Source organism: Esox lucius, chromosome 19, assembly GCF_011004845.1.
Source record: "Esox lucius isolate fEsoLuc1 chromosome 19, fEsoLuc1.pri, whole genome shotgun sequence".
Taxonomy (NCBI): Eukaryota; Metazoa; Chordata; class Actinopteri; order Esociformes; family Esocidae; genus Esox; species Esox lucius.
In genome coordinates this window covers 30,926,175-30,947,726 of record NC_047587.1, presented here as the reverse complement: position 1 = coordinate 30,947,726, position 21,552 = coordinate 30,926,175, and the positions used below count along the sequence as shown (strand labels likewise).

The 21,552-nt window shown below is 45.0% G+C and overlaps 1 protein-coding gene across 6 annotated transcripts in view; it reads right to left on the bottom strand.

The window, feature by feature from the left end:
- The window catches only part of srpk2 (SRSF protein kinase 2), a 66,513-nt gene that overhangs the window by 33,162 nt on the left and 11,799 nt on the right, over positions 1 to 21,552 (bottom strand). The window contains exon 1 of one of the 6 annotated variants that reach the window (XM_029115187.2): positions 19,066 to 19,697. The exons of 4 other annotated variants lie outside the window; for them this stretch is intronic. In XM_029115187.2, coding sequence (XP_028971020.2) covers positions 19,066 to 19,103 — 38 coding nt within the window. In that variant the 5' untranslated portion in view covers positions 19,104 to 19,697. Of the gene's footprint in view, positions 1 to 3,900; positions 4,072 to 19,065; positions 19,698 to 21,552 lie in introns of those variants that run through there. One more of the 6 variants, XM_029115184.2, reaches the window with a different exon arrangement.

Below are 21,552 nucleotides of genomic sequence, written 5' to 3'. Positions count from 1 at the left end.
ACTCTCTGCCTATTTCCAACCTCCTGTTTCTAGCCAAAATCCAGTCATGGACCACACCCTCCTATTAACCAGTCATGACCTAACCAAACCTGTCCGCTCAAATGGTTCCAAACGGTTTAAAACACTGCAGCCAGACTTCTCACACATCACTCCTCTCATATGTGAATTCCACTGGCTCACTGCCTCCTAATGCATACAACAAGAACCCTCTGCTAACATATAAAGCCCACCACCACTTTGCCCTCACTACCTTTCTGGCCTTCTTCCCTACCAACTCACTCCGTTCCACTAGCTGGCCACCTCATCTTCTCCAGGTCCAAGCTCTGGTGCTTCTTTGACAGGGCTTTATCCCGGGCTCTTGAATTCCCTACCGACAACTGTCCGAGTCAATCAGGACCGCCTTCAACCCCATCGCTTCCAAAGGTCTTCCCTTAGCTCCCTCTACTATCTTTTTGATTCAGATTTCCTTGTGCTGTGCTGACTAATTCTGACAGTTTCTTTGGCGTCTAATGCTAGCCGAGCTATATCCTTGAAAAGTGATATATAAATCCCTGTGTTATTACAGTATATTATCTCCACGGACCTACATGTAAACAAGGAACATTAATACCCACTACGCAAAACAGAAATACTGGTGTGTTACATTTATAACTCATCCTCTACCATTGGTATGGTATAGCAACTGTTAAATATTTTTCAACAAAGTGTTTTTTCAAGTTTTGACTGATATAACATTTAATCAAACTCAGCCGCAACAAAACTGAGGTCATGCAGATACAGCTCCGGAAAAAACTAAGAGACCACAGCACCTTTTTCTTTACTTATCCAAAAAAATCGAAAAGGAAGATTTTGAGTGAGGAACAGAAGGGTTCAAATTAAGAGACCAAATTGCAAATTGAACCCTTCTGTTCCTCACTCAAAACATTCCTTTTCAACTTTTTTGGAAAGGAAAGAAAAAGATGCAGTGGTCCCCAAAACAAGGTTGCGTACCATGGGGGACCGATGTATTCAGTATGTTTCATCTCTTCCCCAGCTTCTTCAAAACAGTCTCAAACACCATCAGTTCAATCTGGCCTCTCTCAGCTTCGCTCAGCCCTAACTCAGCACTTGTTAAATTATATTGTTGTTTGTTGATTTTATCCTCTTTGCTGTACAGATTCTTTAGGTTTTATGAAAGTTGCTTTACCACCATTATTAATTGTATCATCAACATTATTGCTACCAATTCAACTTGCCACAGGGATACATTACGTCTGTCTGTCCCTCTCTTTGTCTGTCTGCCCGTCCCTCTCTCCTTCCCTCAATCTGTCTATATCAGAAGGCCGACCAGCTGACTCATTCGTTTCTCTTATCCACTACATCTGAACAGGCCAGGCCAGGGAAGTGAGATTTCAGTATGTCTGCTCTGAACAGGCCAGGCCAGGGAAGTGAGATCTCACTGCTATTTCAGTCTGCAGCATTCCTGTCTGACGTCACGCAGCTCCTCCCCCACACTCTCCACAGACGCCATCACGGACCTGTCATCTATGTATTACCAATCACCTCCCACATCCTTTTGAATCGGACTCTGCACGTTCCTGTCTGTACAATACATTAACATTGATCAGTCTTTAAAGCTCTGCCTTGTCATGGTGTATTCCTCTCTGTACACAGATTATCATATCCACTAGTCTGGCCTTTGTTGATAGTGTCCATCACCCCGCCTCAGCTCAGATTTAGCTACTGTTCTTCTATCCAAGTAAACATCCACCACTCACTGCTATAGGAACAGCTCTGTTCTCCAATTCCACACCACAGAAGAAGGCTGGAATGGCTTGACTATAGACTACAGAGATCCGAGTGATGAAGGTGAATGTGGGGTTTTGAGGACTGCATAGTATGTTTTTTACTGTAGGCTATGAATGACACACAATCAGACAGACACTAATTATACTCACATGCCTGCACACTCATTACCAGCGCTGTGTTGCAGGGTCAGGGCTCACCAGTCAATAGGTGCTCATCAGACTGGTACTGTATTTGTTTTCAATAGGCAACCAGTGGATAATGTACTGCTCCCTACAGTACAGACTAAAACACACCAACAAGCACCTGCAAAAACTATGGCTCTCGGTTAAAGACTTTGGGTGACAGCTGTTGGTCAGCTTAATGAATGTGAACACTGTTATATCCGATTAGTATTTCTGCTGATGATTTTATTTGAATAATTTACTGTCGGTTACATGGTTATACAATGATTGTGCCATCCCTAACAGAAATCCATATGAGCCAGACAAACAAAGCCTGGGCACCCAGCCAGACACATTTTACTACAGAAGCATACATATAAAACCACATAGACACTGGTCTTGGCCCACAGTATCCCATAAACACTGGTACTGGCTCACAACAGCCCATAGACATTGATACTGGCTCACAACAGCCCATAGACATTGATACTGGCTCACAACAGCCCATAGACACTGATACTGGCTCACAACGGCCCATAGACACTGATACTGGCTCACAACGTCCCATAGACACTGATACTGGCTCACAACGTCCCATAGACACTGATACTGGCTCACAACGGCCCATAGACACTGATACTGGCTCACAACGGCCCATAGACACTGATACTGGCTCACAACGTCCCATAGACACTGATACTGGCTCACAACGTCCCATAGACAGTGGTACTGGCTCACAACAGCCCATAGACAGTGGTACTGGCTCACAACGTCCCATAAACACTGATACTGGGTCACAACAGCACATTGACACTGGTACTGGCCCACAACAGCACACTGACACAGGTACTGGCCCAAAACATCACATAGATACAGGTACTGGCCCAAAACTAGCACTTGACTTTGAATATAATGTGCGTTATGAAACACTTCACAGCGTTCTAATTTCCACTGACATCAAGAAAAAGCATGTGTTCCTATGTCACTGGCTGATGTCCCAGCTTACACAAAAACACAGACACATGAAGACAATGTACACTCACAAATGTACAGACAAAGCTCAGGAGGCAGGGAAGCACACTGAGATGACTTCACATCCAGAACAGAGAGCTGATTCTACTTAGCAACATGAAAGCTAAGATGCAAATTGTGTGCGTGTCTTTCCATCTATGTATGTGTTTCCATGTTGATAACTGTGTTTGTGGTTTACATCAAGGACGTTTGAACTTACATTTGCGTGTCTGTATCTAAGCTCTACTGAACTTTAACCACTAGCCTTGGCTGTGATTTGACCAGAAAACAGCCCTGAGCAGTCCCAGTATAATTCCTCCACCATATCGACACAACACACATTCCCAAACAGCCGAGCACCAAGTACTGCCTCTCCTCTTCCTCTCTCACACTAACACAGCAGAACCCCATCCACTTTCATCAAGTGACGTCAAATGGAGCCATGGTTGTAACGGAGGTCAATTTCTCCCACGCTGGAGGAGGACTGGCACACACTAGCCGGGCTCTGAAAGAGGAGGCAGCGTACAAGACAAAGACAACCAGGCTACTCTCAGCATCTCTGATGGAGGTCTATAGAAAAAACTGCACCCCTCTGGGTGTTCGTACTGTGGCTGTACAAAAGGCAAACAACTGACCAAGAGTAAAATGAGGGTTTTAGGCTGAAAATTCCATGGACATCATAGTGACAACCACTGCCATCTAACACAGTACTGGTTAGTCTATCTTTTAGTTTTTTTTCCCATTTGGTCACAAATGAACAGCATTTTAATGGACTGTGTAATAGACAGTCATATAAAAAAGATACTTGTTTTTTACATTACTTTCTATGGAGCTCTCTGTTCCCCTCACACAAACACCAAATTCCTAAACTAGACTGTTACCCACACAGACGTGACTATCAACCGAGTTCTCTTTTAAACCCTTCCCTTCTCCCCTCTACCTGTTTTTGAAGGCTTTGTGTCGGAGTCTCAGGGCGCTCAAAGCCAAGCCCCAAGACTTGGGTCGAGAACAACGATGATCCATATAGAAGGAAGGAGAGTCGACGGGTGGAAGGGTGGGCAGACCGACAATTACAAGCGGACCATCAGCTCTCCTAGAACTGGTCCAACTGAGGGGATGGCAACGGTGTGTGTTGGCCAGGCAGAAAGAGCCTGACCCAGAATTCCTAGCCCGGTCACATGGTGCTCTGACATCTAGCTGCTAATGGGCCTGCCTATCACGCATTGGACCTCATATAGTCACACACACGCTGTCAAGAACAATGCCAATAACATCCATGCGCTAATGTCTTCACTCCACACAGAAACAGAATATGGAGGGTGAATTTACTTGTCTTGCAGAACTAGTCAACTAGCCGAGCCAGTCAACTGCTGCACTGTGAAGGCAGAGCCAGTCAACTACTGGACTGTGAAGGCAGAGCCAGTCAACTACTGGACTGTGAAGGCAGAGCCAGTCAACTACTGGACTGTGAAGGCAGAGCCAGTCAACTACTGGACTGTGAAGGCAGAGCCAGTCAACTACTGGACTGTGAAGGCAGAGCCAGTCAACTACTGGACTGTGAAGGCAGAGCCAGTCAACTACTGGACTGTGAAGGCAGAGCCAGTCAACTACTGGACTGTGAAGGCAGAGCCAGTCAACTACTGGACTGTAAAGGCAGAGCCAGTCAACTACTGGACTGTAAAGGCAGAGCTAGTCAAAACTGCACTGTGAAGGCAGAGCCAGTGAGCTATAGGGGGAAGGTATTTTCCCCCCATGCATTACCAATGAAAACTAAAAGTTCCATGTTAGAGAGGAATTAGTAGCAGTAAATTTGAGGACAGATGAAATTTGTTGGTCAGATGTTCTACGAGGCAGGTGTTCTGGATCTACTCTCCATCTGCCTGGTCAGATGTTCTACGAGGCAGGTGTTCTGGATCTACTCTCCGTCTGTCTGGTCAGATGTTCTACGAGGCAGGTGTTCTGGGTCTACTCTCCGTCTGCCTGGTCAGATGTTCTACGAGGCAGGTGTTCTGGATCTACTCTCCGTCTGTCTGGTCAGATGTTCTATGTGGCAGGTGTTCCGGATCTACTCTATGTCTGTCTGGTCAGCCTAAGTGGCTCTGGGCTAAGTTACATTACACTAAATTTCGAGACATATCGAAGAAGACTCAAGACACCTCCCCACCCACCGGGGGTCTGCGTGAAGACAATTGTGTCGTATCTGGATCTGTGCAGTGTTTCTGTGCAGTGCACATGCGTATTGTTTGATATGCACTCGATTGTGCAGTTCGTCTCAAACATGCAAGATAAGTCTTTCTAGTGTTTCATTCTCTCTCTTCTAATATAAATAAGCCGGTTGCTTCTGGCAAGGTGGGAGGGAGTGTATAAGTGCGTGTGTGTGTCAGGGCCAGGGGGCTGCAGGGTAGCAGGACCTATATAGCTTAAGTAGGCTGCCATGCCACCTGGGACAGTACACACACACACACACACACACTCACACACACCCACACATGAAAACTCTAAATTCAGAATCAGAAAGGATTTTATTGCCAAGTATGTTTCACAACAAACAAGGAATTTGTTCTGGCCATTGGTGCACAATAAATACAATACAAAAGCAATAAGGGAAGTCAAAATAAATAAGAACAGTGGACTGAGCATAAAAATAGTAGACTGTGCATTAGTAAATTACCAAGAATAACAAAAAAGTATAGGTAGGGTGCAAGATTATGTCCAGTTGAGGGTTGTTTCTGTATGTGAGGAGGGGTAATAGATTTGTCCAGTTGAGGTTTGTTTCACCCAGGAAGCACACAGACAAACACACTCAAGCCGACACACATAAACAAACTAACAGACTAGTCTATTACCATTCCACTGCTTTAATACGACAGTAGGAGTTGAAATTAGATCTCTGGTGACCCTCATATCCTGTCCCTCTACTCTGTCTGTCTCCATTTGCTCTGTCTGTCCCCCCCCCCCAGCTCCACTCTGTCCCCGCCCCCTCCGCTCCGCTCTGTTCCCGCCCCCTCCGCTCCGCTCTGTTCCCGCCCCCTCCGCTCCGCTCTGTCAGCGCCTCCCCTCCGCTCTGCCCCCTCCTTCCGCTCTGCCCGCCCCTCCCCCCACTCCACTCTGTCCGAGCCTCCCCACCACTCTGTCCCCCACTCCGCTCACTCTGTTCCCCCTCTCCGCTCCGCCCGCCCCTCCACTCTGTCCCCCCTCCACTCCGCTATGTCCCCCGCTCCGCTCCGCTATGTCCCCCGCTCCGCTCTGCCCGCCCCTCCGCTCTGCCCGCCCCTCCCCTCCGCTCTGCCCGCCCCTCCCCTCCCCTCCGCTCTGCCCGCCCCTCCGCTCTGCCCGCCCCTCCCCTCCGCTCTGCCCGCCCCTCCCTTCCGCTCTGTCTGCCCCTCCCGTCCATCCGCCCGCCCCTCCCGTCCGTCCGCCCGCCCCTCCCCTCCGCTCTGTCGCAACCTCCGCTCTGTCCCTACCTCCGCTCTGTCCCAACCTCCGCTCTGTCCCAACCTCCGCTCTGTCCCAACCTCCGCTCTGTCCCAACCTCCGCTCTGTCCCTACCTCCGCTCTGTCCCTACCTCCGCTCTGTCCCTACCTCCGCTCTGTCCCTACCTCCGCTCTGTCCCTATCTCTCTTTTTCTTCCATTTCTTTCTTCCAATATCTGTCGGTCTTTCTCTCTTCAACTCTTTTGAGCTCTTCGTGTGCCCATCATCAGGACATCTCTGTCCCAAGGCGATCGGCATGCCACATTCCTGCTATTTTCTCCATTCCTGCTAAAACTCCACTTCCTGAGTCACTCTGGCTTGTTTTGCCCCTCCTCCTCCTCTTATTGAGGACGTGGATCAACTCTCTAGTTCTTGTGGAATAAAACCCTCACACAATAGGTGGATTGGGTCTCTTAAAAACGTGGTCTTTTGATGGGCTGACCATGCAGTAGATATGCATGTTGCAAATTTACTGGGGAACTCTTTAAATAATATCTTTAAATAACACAATACTAAAATAAGCACAATGGATAGAATAATTACACATTACATGACAATTAAATAACGGCCTCCTTCTGTGTAATTATTTGTTCAAAATCTTTTAGTAGGCCACATTGTAAAATAATTAAAAAAAAAGATATTATACTATTTGTGGCTTTTTATTTTTTTACAGAGTTAACTAATGTGGGTTAATACAAGGGGTAGGTATTGGCAAGTACCTTCCCATATGATATACATCACGTTACCCGTTACGATTCAATACATCACAATTGATCACAACTGAATCACGATACTTACCGAAGTGCTAAAGAAAACCTCAAATAATATCAGGCTATATACTTGAAAGGATAATCTTTAGCTAATCCACATGAGCAACCCCTAATAAAAAAAGAACCACTCAATTTTAAATAACTTATTATTCAACCCTTTTTGACCCCAATATAATTCTATAATGCGTCTGTGGATTACTAAACATACTCTTCTTTAATTTGTCAACACATTAATGTAACTTTGAATAATATAACTAGTTCTCCCATTAACAATCAACAAGAATGATCGTCTAAATTTGCATAAAACGATATATTGAGACCAGATTGAGCCCGCAGCCAAATTATGTCCGTACAGCTAATGTGATCCTAATAAAGTAAGCACAAGGCAAATCTCAAGACATAGGCCTTCGAATTTTTGTAAATTATTTTGTAAAGGAGAAGAATGTGGCGTACATCTTTTGGCAGATGCAGGACATCATCGCGATCAAGTGACAACGTTGTCAGCGAAGCACAACATTACTGCTTGCGGGCTGGCTATTGAAAGAGAGCTTGTTGCTGCATAAGCAAAATATTTGTGGGCAGGCAACTTTATTTTAGTCTGACAGACAAACAAACCGGATAATTAGTTGTCTAGTTAGCAATGGCATTTTCCATATTTGAATTAAATTGGAAGAAACAAGAGAAAACAACCAAGTAGTCAGCCGGCTACACAGCTACTGTAACGCAGTGTTGCCAACTTAGCAACTTTGTCGCTAGATTTAGCAACTTTTCAGACCCCCTTAGCAACTTTTTTTTTTAAAAGCGACTAGCGCCAAATCTATCGACTTTTTGTGGTGTTATTGGAGACTTGTTCTTACTCTTCTCAATGAGCAGCGGGTGCCGCCGTGGGCCCCTCCCCCATCTGAAAGCACTCACAGGCGGCCCAGTCCTCACACAGCAGTTCCTCCGAGCTGCAGTCAGAGCAGGAGATGTTAACTCCTCCGCGTCCAGACTGAAAATGAATCGCGCATACGAATGCGGGAAGCCCCCGCTGGCTTTTCCCGCCCATAATGTAAAATGTAAATGTTTTTTGTCTAAAATAAATCACTGCACATAAATAAATCACTGTATTCATGATTCGACTCACATCACGTGCAGTTGGTGCAGTTCTCTTAATCCATGACCATGATGATATCTCCCCTTGTGTGTCACTCTAAATTTCGAGCCTTTTGAATTTGAATTAAATAGCATTTTTTGTTCAGGTGATTATTTCTTGTACATGGACAACATTTGTAAATACGCATGTATATTATTTTCCCCAACGAGAGTTTTGTACGTAAAAAAATAATAAAAATATTCATTCATGCTGCTGATGGGAAATTATGCATATTAGGCGATGACGTCATTTAGCGACTTCTAACGACTTTTAGGACAGCCAATAGCGACTTTCCTTACTGAGGAGTTGGCAACACTGCTGCAACGCAAGCAACCATTTTAGCTCCACAGCTGATGTGCTTGTCTATCAAGTTATCACAACAGGGTTGCTGTTGTCCTCTAAAATATATCAAGATATATCAATATTTCATAGCATAAAGTGGACAACACAAAATTTAGAGCCACAGTTAAATTTTTACTCGCCTCGATTTCATTATCGCTTTCAAAGTGCCAGGTTGTTTCTAACCTCTATCACCAAACAACACAGAAACAATCTCTCCTAAGGTTAAGAAGTCGTGGCCACTTTGGTGCTACATTTTTGAGTAAGGAAATTAATTAAACAGAAAAGTCACTTTCCTGGTTTCTTATCAATGATGACATCCATGGAAATACAACAAGCTTTTATCGGGTAGATTGTGTGATATATACATAATTATTGTTAAAGAAACACGTCCGTTCAGCGACCACTAAAGACGGCTGTCGACAGCATAATAAATAAACATTGATTCTAGAGATCAGAATATCGATACAATATACATTAAATCGTTGTATTGGCACAGCACTAGTTAATACATTGTGTTATTTCCGCCAATTTACCCCTCCATGTGCATATGGCCCTTCCACAGATATAAAAAAACAGACTATTACATCAATCTTTGAAAAGGTCGTTCCGTTGGTGTGTAATTCCATACATCACCCAGTACTATATCTAATGCTTTCTAGGAAAATTATAACAGAACCGTGTTTAAAGTGGCTTCTTTTCAAAATGTATCTTGTCGGTCATTGTTAGGATTCTATTCCAACGAGTGTTGTGCTGTTCCTGTTACATTAGTTAGTTCATTAAAGACCCAGTTCTCCCTGTGCCTGTGTCCTGACCCTTTCTGCAACATTGCAGTGTGTGTGATAGATGTCTTGTGATAGACTAGATGTCAGTGCAGTCTTTAAGTATTTGGACAGTCACTATTTTTATACAGAGTTTCCCCCATTTAAGGGTAACAAATGTATTTGGACAATTTGCTTCACAGCTCTCTTTTATTAGGCAGATGTGTTTGTTGCATCATTAATGCATGCACAAGAGTGCTGCCAATGCCTAGTCATGTCTTTGCGTTTGCATTTGGAGTTGGGTGATAGTGTCTGACAACTCATGTATTAAAGTGTCAATGCAAGTCAACATGGCAATCATGATGCAGATAAATCAGAATAGACTACAGACATAGTCAAAACATAAGTGCCAAAATCCTTGGTAGATTAAGAAGAGAGAAAGCACTGATCACCTCAGCAATGGCAAATAGACCAAGATAGACCAAGGAAGACAATTGCAGCAGATGACCAAATAATGCCCATCATAATGAAGACATAAACCACAAAGAACAGTCTGACAGATCATGAACACTCTCCAGGAGGTAGGCGTGGATGTGTCAGCCACTACCATTTGCAGACAACTTCACCAGCCAAACTACAGAGGCTGGACTGGAAGGTGCAAAAACACTAGCTAGTCTCAAAACAGGATGGCCTTAAAAAAAACAAAAAAGTCTGCAGAGTTTGGAAAAATGAATTTATTTCAAACATAATGGGCTGGAGTAGAGACCCAAAACTTGTGTCATTGTCCAAATACCTATGGACAGCATTCTGATAGTTTACGGTTGACCTCACATTTCAATCCGAGTCATAATGACCCTGTCCCTCCAAACCAGTGGTTAGTCTTTCAATAGGACTAACTGTCTGGCTGGGGTTACTGGACCACATCAGGTTCCAATGGAAGTAACAAAAAACCACTCACAGGGAAGCAAACACTGCGGGACAGAGATAAGTTGGTCAAACAAAAAAGAAAGGGGGAGAAGAAAAGAGGAGAAATAGAAAGAAAAAATAATGTTGGTGGCTTCCAGAGGAAAATATGGAATGGAGCACATCCAGTGTAAACATAGCAGGCTGTGTCCCTGCTGACTGTGTATCAGAACACACACACGCGCACGCACACACACCATTTAATTTAAAGTGCTTTCAAAGTAAAGGCATGGTGGATACTTCAGATGATGTTGATGCCACACCTCTAGAATGTATGCTGTCACTAAAACAGATGCCAAAAGAGATTTTCAAAACATCCCTGCAGTACTTGTGGAAGCCTCCTTCACAGCACGAAAAAACAAATACTAGCCGAGAACTACGGGCCAGTCAACATTCTGGAAAGTTGGTGATGCAGGGGATGAAGACTTAGACTACAGCCTCATAGTGTCCATGAGTGACAACCAGGCTGGCCTACAAACAGACTGCTGGCCATTAGGTGAAGGATTGCCTGCCCCGTTCCCCTAACCCTGGACACCCCGAACGACCTGAGAAACGTGTGACACCTGAACCACTGATTCATCCCGTAGATCGGATGACATGGGATCACATGACCGTTCCTCAGGGGTGTACTTCACTCAGAGCCGTCTGACTCAAGCCTCCCTTGTTCCTGGGTCAGACGTGTCGTAATTAAAAAGGAAAGAAAAGGGTCTGTTATTCGATGGCCCTAATTCACCAAGACCCTTCACTACACAGACAGGCACCAGCTGTCCGAAGACGGTGCCTTCTTCTCCGTCCACAGACAGAAGGCAGTTAGGTCAAGTCTGGTTTGTCACTGATCCTTTTGACCAAGCAAGAGAAAAAGAGAGTGAGAGAGAGCAAGAGAGAGAGAGAGAGAGAGAGAGAGAGAGCAAGAGAGAGAGCAAGAAACGAGAGAGAGCGAATACAGACCGATGGATACAGATAGACAGACGAATAGATATAGAAAGAAATGAATGGGAGATGAAGAAAATGAAAAACGAGGTGACTGTCCAGACACCGAAAGAGGCTATAGACAGAGAGACGGAGGTTGGGCCATGCTAACGGGGGCCGACAGAAGCCCTCCCTGTCACTAGCCCTGCATCACGCCTGATTAGTCTGGTCTGGGTGGACAGATATGATGTGGGTCACACTGCAGGCAGAATATGGAGGGGGGAACGGACTGGAATGTCTAGGATCCTGGCTACTCAAGATGTGACTGGAAATGGGCTGACTGGGTCTCTACCTCGGCCCCTTTTGTCCTCGTTCCACTTTCCCTCAATAGGCTTCCTTCAGACTAGTGGTTGAGGCGGACATAAGAAGAGGGAAGGAAGGAAGCTGTTTAGCATTCTCGGGATAGAGCTTTGTCTCTGTTCCCATCTGTGTGACCTTCACAGGGTATCAAGTCGTGTCAGATCAGTGGTGACTGGAGAAAGAGGCCGGCAGCCTGGAACCAATGGGAGGGGTGTCCGTGTTGTCTAGTTCTGTCTGGTCATTTGAAAAGTCGCTGATTGAGATGGTGGAAGAACATTGTTATATGCCGCCCACTATCCTCCATCTCCTCCAACCTCTATCAGGGTGACCTGTCTCTCCTCCACCCTCTATTAGGGTGATCTGTCTCTCCTCCACCCTCTATCAGGGTGACCTGTCTCTCCTCCACCCTCTATTAGGGTGATCTGTCTCTCCTCCACCCTCTATCAGGGTGACCTGTCTCTCCTCCACCCTCTATTAGGGTGACCTGTCTCTCCTCCACCCTCTATTAGGGTGATCTGTCTCTCCTCCACCCTCTATTAGGATGTCATGTCTCTCCTCCATCCTATATCATTTGTCTATATAGACTGTTCTGTCTCCTCTGTCTTTCTGTCTTGGAGTGGCAGTTTCAGTAATCAGTGTAAAAACACATTGAGTCATCCAATCTCACCTGGGGGCCATGGCGTGCACACGCACGCACACACACGCACACACACATTAACATATTAACAAAGGGCTTCCCACCAAATCGCACACAACACACATGCATGCAAAGCTCTCACATGAAAAGAGATTTCAGAAATACACACATAACCAGCCCACATTATACACACCCTTCAAATAAACGCACACCCCAGAAACTGTGACTAGACACAGCAGAATAGAAAATATGCCAGTTTCACTCATACAGTTACCAAACATTACATGTATAAAGAGGCAGAATCTACACTCACCTAAAGGATTATTAGGAACACCATACTAGTACTGTGTTTGACCCCCTTTCGCCTTCAGAACTGCCTTAATTCTACGGGGCATTGATTCAACAAGGTGCTGAAAGCATTCTTTAGAAATGTTGGCCCATATTGATAGGATAGCATCTTGCAGTTGATGGAGATTTGTGGGATGCACATCCAGGGCACGAAGCTCCCGTTCCACCACATCCCAAAGATGCTCTATTGGGTTGAGATCTGGTGACTGTGGGGGCCATTTCAGTACAGTGAACTCATTGTCATGTTCAAGAAACCAATTTGAAATGATTCGAGCTTTGTGACATGGTGCATTATCCTGCTGGAAGTAGCCATCAGAGGCAGGGTACATGGTGGTCATAAAGGGATGGACATGGTCAGAAATAATGCTCAGGTAGGCCATGGCATTTAAAGAATGCCCAATTGGCACTAAGGGGCCTAAAGTGTGCCAAGAAAACATCCCCCACACCATTACACCACCACCACCAGCCTGTACAGTGGTAACAAGGCATGATGGATCCATGTTCTCATTCTGTTTACGCCAAATTCTGACTCTACCATCTGAATGTCTCCACAGAAATCGAGACTCATCAGAACAGGCAACATTCTTCCAGTCTTCAACTGTCCAATTTTGGTGAGCTCGTGCAAACTGTAGCCTCTTTTTCCTATTTGTAGTGGAGATGAGTGGTACCCGGTGGGGTCTTCTGCTGTTGTAGCCCATCCGCCTCAAGGTTGTGCGTGTTGTGGCTTCACAAATGCATTGCTGCATACCTCGGTTGTAACAAGTGGTTATTTCAGTCAAAGTTGCTCTTCTATCAGCTTGAATCAGTCGGCCCATTCTCCTCTGACCTCTAGCATCAACAAGGTATTTTCGTCCACAGGACTGCCGCATACTGGACGTTTCACCATTCTTTGTAAACCCTAGAAATGGTTGTGTGTGAAAATCCCAGTAACTGAGCAGATTGTGAAATACTCAGACCGGCCCGTCTGGCACCGACAACCATGCCACGCTCAAAATTGCTTAAATCACCTTTCTTTCCCATTCTGACATTCAGTTTGGAGTTCTTCTTGACCAGGACCACACCCCTAAATGCATTGAAGCAACTGCCATGTGATTGGTTGATTAGATAATTGCATTCATGAGAAATTGAACAGGTGTTCCTAATTATCCTTTAGGTGAGTGGATGTCCAAATACTGTAAAACACATTGCTACTGAAATCAAGTTTCCACTGCTTGACAATATGAAAAACACACCAGGGAGGAGCACGCCTGCATATTCATGCCTGTTGACATAGAACACATAAACAGACACACAGGCAAACCCAGCCAGAATCTAAGTTGACCCAGAGGCTACAGGGTCGGTCAGGCTACAGCAGGGGTGTCCAAACCATTCCACGGAGGGCCGTGTGTCTGCAGGCTTTTGGCTTTTCCTATAAATTGGTTCCCTGTTCACACCTACACAACCAGGTGAGGGTAGAAACTAACCAATCAGTAACCTAATTAGTCAATCATGTACAAGGAGAGAGTGACACACGGCCCCCCGTGGAATAGTTTGGACACCCCTGGGCTACAGGGTCGGCCAGGCTACAGGGCCATAATTAGGTTAACCACGGCACAGACAACACCTCTCTACTCTCACACTCTTCCTCTCTTTCGGTTTCCTTCATTCAAAAGGGCATTTTTTGGCATGGGACATATTTGTTTTACAAAATGAATAATAAATAAAAGCAAAACAGAAAATACTAACCAAACATTGCACCCAAAAGGATTATGACATTTTAAATGTTTTCATCTTGGCTGTGTACACTGTTTTAACACTCTCTTCCTTGTCCTCTTCCCCTCTCTGAGTGATGAACAGAGACAAAACAACCGGAGCGCTGCAGTCTAGACACGAACACCTGACCCCATTCATCGATGGAAAACAGCATACCACAAAAACAACCCTGTGGTAACAACAAAGACCCCAACCGAACAGCACTACCACATACAGTGGATATAAAAAGTCTACACACCCCTGTTAAAATCCCAGGTTCTTGTGATGTAAAAGAATGAGACAAAGATAAATCTTGTCATGACTTTTTCCACCTTTAATGTGGCCTATAACGTGAACAATTCAATTGGAAAACAAATAAAAATCTTTGAGGTGAAAAAAATATATATACAAAACTCACAATAACCTGGTTGCATAAGTCTGCACACCCTTAAACTAATACTTTGTTGAAGCACCTATTACAGCACTCAGTCTTTTTGGGTAGGAGTCTATTAGCATAGCACATCTTGACGTGGCAATATTTGCCCACTCTTCTTTACAAAAGCGCTCCAAATATGTCAGATTGCGAGGACATCCCCTGTGCACAGCCCTCTTCAGATAACCCCACAGATGTTCAATTGGATTCAGGACTGGGCTCTGGCCGGGCCATTCCAAAACGTTAATCTTCTTCTGGTGAAGCCATGCTTTTGTGGATTTGGATGTGTGCTCTGTAAGAAAAGGCTTCCGTCTTGCCACCCTACCCCATAGCCCATTCATATGAAGAATACGGGAGATTGTTCACACACAGCCAGTACTTGCCAGAAATTTCTGCAGTTCCTTTAATGTTGCTGTAGGCCTTTTGGAAATCTCCCTGACCAGTTTTCTTCTCGTCTTTTCATCAATTTTGGAGGGATGTCCAGTTCTTGGTAATGTCTCTGTTGTGCCATATTTACACCACTTGATGATGACTGTCTTCACTGTGTTTCATGGTATATCTAATGCTTTGGAGAATTATTTTGTACCCTTCTCCTGACTGATATCTTTCAACAATGAGATCCCTCTGATGCTTTGGAAGCTCTCTGCGGACCACAGCTTTTGTTCTGAGATGCAACTAAGAAAATGTCAGGAAAATCCTACTAGAACAGCTGAACTTTATTTGTGATTAATCAGAGTCACTTTAAACGATGGCAGGTGTGTAATGACTTCTATTCAACATGAATTTAATTCTTAACACAGCCACATCCACAGTTATAAGAGGCTGTGCGCACTTATGCAACCAGGTTATTGTAAGGTTTTTACTTTTCATTTCCCCCCCTCGAAGATATCAGTTTGTTTTTCAATTGAATTGTTCACATTATAGGTCACATTAAAAGGGGGAAATGTTCTGACATGATTTATATAGCAGACGACAAAAACCTGCCATTTTAACTGGGGAGTGTAGACTTTTTATATACACTGTACATCCCCAGGACCTCAGATCACAGAACAGCATTACCGCATACATACCCAAGACCTCAGATCACAGAACAGCACCACCACATACATACCCAAGACTTCAGATCATAGAACAGCATTACCACATACATACCCAAGACCTCAGATCACAGAACAGCACTACCACACCATTTAGGATTAAAGAACAAGACCTCAGATTACAGAACAGCACTACCAAATACATACCCAAAACTTCAGATCACAGAACAGCACTACCAAATACATACCCAAGACTTCAGATCATAGAACAGCACTACCACATACATACCCAAGACTTCAGATCACAGAACAGCACTACCACACCATTAAGGATTAAAGAACAAGACCTCAGATTACAGAACAGCACTACCAAATACATACCCAAAACTTCAGATCATAGAACAGCACTACCAAATACATACCTAAGACCTCAAATCACAGAACAGCACAACCACACCATTAAGGACTAAAGAACAAGACCTCAGATCACAGAACAGCACTATAACATACATACCCAAGACCTGAGATCACAGAACAGCTCTACCACATACAGTGGATATAAAAAGTCTACACACCCCTGTTAAAATGCCAGGTTTTTGTGATGTAAAAGAATGAGACAAAGATAAACATGTCAGAACCTTGTCCACTTTTAATGTGACCTATAATGTGAACAATTCAATTGAAAAACAAACTGAAATCTTCGAGGGGGAGAAAAGAAAAATAAAAAACTTACAATAACCTGGTCTCATTTTTTTACATCACAAGAACCTGGCATTTTAACAAGGGTGAGTAGACTTTTTATATCAGACGTGTGAACGTTCATTTTCAACACTTTTTCTTAATTATTTCTTGTTTTACTTACATTTTTCTTTATCCTCAGTTGACAGTTGCATTCAATTACATTCACATCCACTCATGCACTTATTATATAATTTGTCTAAATTAAACCTGTTCTGATAATTTTTCTTTGTTCTATTGCCTTAATATTAACTGTTCCAGATCATTCTTTGCATGTTCAGGGAGGCGCTATTTCACAATAACAGTAAAGTGCCTGTTAAGAACGGTTAAGATGGACTAACGAGTGGTCCGGAACACTCCTTAATTAACGAGTGATGTTATGAGCCACTTAGTAACGATGCTTTCAGGAAAGGCACTGATAAAATAAGGAGGCACTTAAATGCATCTTACGATCATCTTAGTGCTTTGGGAAACCGGGCCCAGGCCCCTTTACAATAATCAAAACTCAGCAAGCAACCAAAAAGCAGACTCGTAAGAAAAGCCACAGAGAGACCAACAATCACTTTGAAGGACCTATAGAGTTCAGTGGCTGGAAGTTAAGCAATGATGCACCAGTCAATCATACTGTATCAAGAGCCTCGGATACATGGAGGAAATAAAAGGGAAATACTGCAAGAGAACCTGCTTCAGTCTGCAGAAAAATGAAGACTGGGAGGAAATTCACTTTTCAGCTTGAAAATGATCCTAAGTACAATGCAAAAGAAACATTGGAGTGGCTAAAGAACAAAAAGGTGAATGCCCTACGGCGTCCCAGTCAAAGTCCTGATCTCAATCCCTATTGATAATCTGTGGCCCTATTTGAAAACCAACCTGAACAATGTAGAGAAAATCTGCCAAGAAGAAATGGACAGAATCACTCTGATAAGCTGGTACACACCAAAAAACCTAATGTTATTGCAGCCAAAGATGTCTATCAAATATTTTTTTCAAACTTGAATACTTAATGCAAACAAAATATTTCAATACTTTAGTTAAGTATATTTCTCAAAATAAAACAAATGTCACCTTACAGTAACTGATTTTGAGTGTTAGTATTTTAAAATAAAATAACCCAGAATTAGTGTACCTTTTGTAATTCAGTAACAGGAGATAATTGGTCAGGGCTATGAATACATGTATAGAAAGCATATGTGGAACACTAGCCAAAATCATAGGCCTTGAAATCTTTCTTATAGCCAAAACATTCTCTATGAATTCCATTCAGTATATCAGCCATGGCCCCTGATACTGTTATATACCATTAGGCTGGTCGTACGTGTTTGCATTGACACTGAAAGTATAATTACACATTCAAGACACTGTATTACCAGTAAAATCCTAGTTCTCACTCTCTGATATACCAAACCTTTCATTAAGATCAGCTAAAATCTTACTCTCTCTGCCAAACACCAAGTGCCTCGGTGCGTTCATGCATGCAATGTCAAACCACTTCCTTGCTGTACCTATTCACTTGTGTCTATCTCCACAGTCTGTGTGTTCGCTTGCAGGTTTAAGTTAATGCGTTCACGCATGTCAGTCTTTGGTCTGTTGCTGCGTAGGCATCTTGGCGGCTGGACAGCTCTGCGTGTTCATATTTGCCAAGGTGGCATCAGTGATTATGAAGTCAAGTGCCTGGCCTCACCTCATGTCCCACCCCAGGTCCCAGAAACATATCAACCTATTCTGACATGCTTTGATGGGATGTGCTGTGAATGTTACTTTGTTGATATTGATTTGTGCTTATTTGGTTTATGTTGTCATGTGTTGACTGGATAATTTTGGTTCATTTTGTTTCGATCAGCAGAATTTTGATGTTTTCATGTGTTAATTGGATGTTGTTTGTTTTTTGCAGTTGCTCTGTTGTGGTATCTTTGCTTAACTAGTAAAGTATTATTGGATGGTTTTATAACGCAGGTTAGGTGAACTGCAGTTTTTTTTTGGGATGTTTCTACAAGGTTATTGTCTTGTATGTGTTTTGAGACGTGCTGCTGGTGATGTGCTCTTCGTCGGATGTCTGACTGCTCTGTCCTGCTGAGATGTGCTTGCTGGCTATTCCACTGTTGACATCTTGACAGGCAGACACTGCTGGGTAAGACCCCCCTGACCTCAGCAGGAGCAGACAGGCAAACAGACATTGAATAAACAGCCAGACAGACAGGCAAAAATGTGTTGTTTTTCCACTGGCTGTCTGAAATGCTACAGCGGACCGCAACAATAGACCACTGCGCCTGTTTCCTTAACGTGTCAGCACACTGCACCCTCTACAGACAATAGCAGACGACAAGCGGCTGGAATGGACCGACCGAGAGACAGGGGGGAGACGAAGGGGAGAGGAGACAGAATGACAGAACGCCGGACAGAACGCATGGCACAGAGAAAGACAGACAGACAGTCGGGGTGGGGGCATGGGGAGGGGGGTGAGGCGTGTTACCTTTCGGGGGACGAGGATTTCTCCGAGTTCACGGACATGAGCGGTGCCTGTTAGCCGCTCGCTCGCCGAGGGACGACAGAGAGGTGCCAAGGAATGACAAACAGTCTCTCTCTCTCTTTTCTCGGCTTCTGCCTCTCTGCCTGAGTTCAGTGCCGTGTGTCTGTGAAGGGGGGGGGGCTGCCTCCCCTCCTCCTCTCCTATCTCTCACGCCTGCTCGAAGGAGACGAGAGGATGGAGGACAATGCTTCAAAAAAGGAGAAGAAAAATGCCAGCTCTGTGGGCTGGCTGAGCACCAATCTTACTGCGTGTGAAACGAGACGCCCCTCCTCAGACCAGCTTCCTTCCTTCACCTTCTTCAATCTCTCTCTCTCGCTCACTTTCCCTTTTTCAGAGGCGGTCCTGTTTCCTGTGTCCTTCCGTCTGTCCTCTGTGTTCCTGGGTCAGTTCTTAAACCGGTAATGAAATGAACACACACTCCCACACTCGCAGTCTCAGTGTCAATCTCTCTACTCCTCCTCTTTCTGTCTCTGTGAGTCTCTCCAACGGCAGAGGTACAGTAGCTGGCTCCAGCAGGCCTTCTGCAGCTCTGCACAACAACAGAGCCCTGAGCAAGCTGGGACAAACCACTGCCTGACAGAGAGAGGGGGGTGGGAGGACTGAGACCAACAGGAAAACCTGACAACTTCTCCTTGAGGCAGTCCTCTCCCCCCCATCCCTGCGTGGTCCTGTCCACCCTCCTCCCTCCTCTCCCTTATTACGACATCCTGTATCTCAGGGCAACGCCGCACAGATCAGACCCCCCCCCACCCCCCCACCTATCTGCCATCCTTCTCTTTTCCCTCCTCCTCGGTCTTCTCAGGCTGGATGGTTGACACGGGTGCTTCCATTGACCCTTCCCTCCACATCTCTCCATTCTGTGTGTCCGTCCCGGCAGATGGGTCAGTTTCTCCATGGCTGAACAGCAGAGATAGCCAGAGGGTGTGGCATGGTGGAGGTCCTCTCCACTGTCCTCCCCCATCTCTCCCACTCTCTCCCTCTACTCAGTCTGACCTCAATACTGTTGTTTGTTAGTCAGCCTCCACTTGCACACAGTGGAATTACAAAGAGCGGGTCGGTGTGTGTACTGTCTGAACACGCACAGCCCCCCACATCACACCCACCCCCGCAGCCAACACACATGCGCCCCTCAAAGCATTCCATGCCCAATCCATTTTAGCGTCTCGAGAAACGATAAGACTTGGGTTGGGGGGGGGGGGGGGCATGTATTTTTACTGCGCATGAAATGTCTTTCCGGGATATTTAATTTTTTTTTTGCCCTGGGTGAGAGACACCATTAGGAACAAAAACAGTGTGAGAGTGTGGACGGCGCTCTGAGGGAGGATGTCTTGGGAAAATTGACATGGGATCCATATCTGAGGGCACGTCTGGCTCCATGACTGGATTCGACACTCTCCGATAAGGAGACGCGACGCACACACACACACAAACACACAAGCAACCATCAACAGCAGTCCTCGTTTCATGTAACTATGGGCCATCGGGGGGGGGGGGGTGACATTAGGTCACCGTGGTATCTTAAAACTGAGCGTCAGTGGATTACTATCAGCCCCCCCCCAGCTTCACAAAGAAAATGGTATGCTCCAGATGTCACATTAAAACAGTGGAGGATGACTACTGAGACTAAAGAAACAACAACCGTTTTAAAGACGGACTCCTCCTTAGACAAACTGTCACACATCAGCCACATATATACACGCCCACAACATTTGCCCCGAAGGACGTGCACTCGTGTCCAGGATGTTAGGCCATGTCTTTCAGAAAAGACACCAGCCCTTGTTGGAGCACTGGTGAGAAGGGGAGGAGAAAAGGAGGGTGAGAGGAGCAGTCTCTTAGCTATGGGGAGGGGGTTCTGTCTCACTAGCTGTGGTATTTTGGGAGCCAGTATTGAGGCTGCTGGGGGCTATCTTTAAGCGGCCTACTTCTCTCGCCGGCTGGTGGTACAGAGGGAAGAGAAAGACAGATCGGGACAGAGAGAGAAAAGGGACGAGAGAAAAGGGATGGAGGGGGATGATAGAAAGGGGAAAAGGAAACAGTAAGGGAGGGTCAGTGAGAGAGGGGAGAAACACTCTAAAAGGGCCACTGATCTGAAATAACACTGAGCTCTGTGTGCAGTAAGTGTTGTTTCATACTGCTCAGCGAATGTGTCAGTGTCACATGCATTTCTATGTTGTCACTCACGGCATAAGATTGCTGTTGTTAATAATGTTGAAGTGACCTTCCACTGGATCTAAATTAACGGCAGAATTTCTGTAAGTGTTCATGATTTCGTTGCCGTGTGTGCAGAGACTGTTATGTCTGCAAACACAGGAGCGCACTGCTAGAAACCCAGAGCTCCACCAATGGGTATACGTGTAGCTAGATATCAGCTAACGTTTAGCTCCAGAAGGTTCTATTGCCTGACAGAAAAGTTGATTGCATCGAAACGCG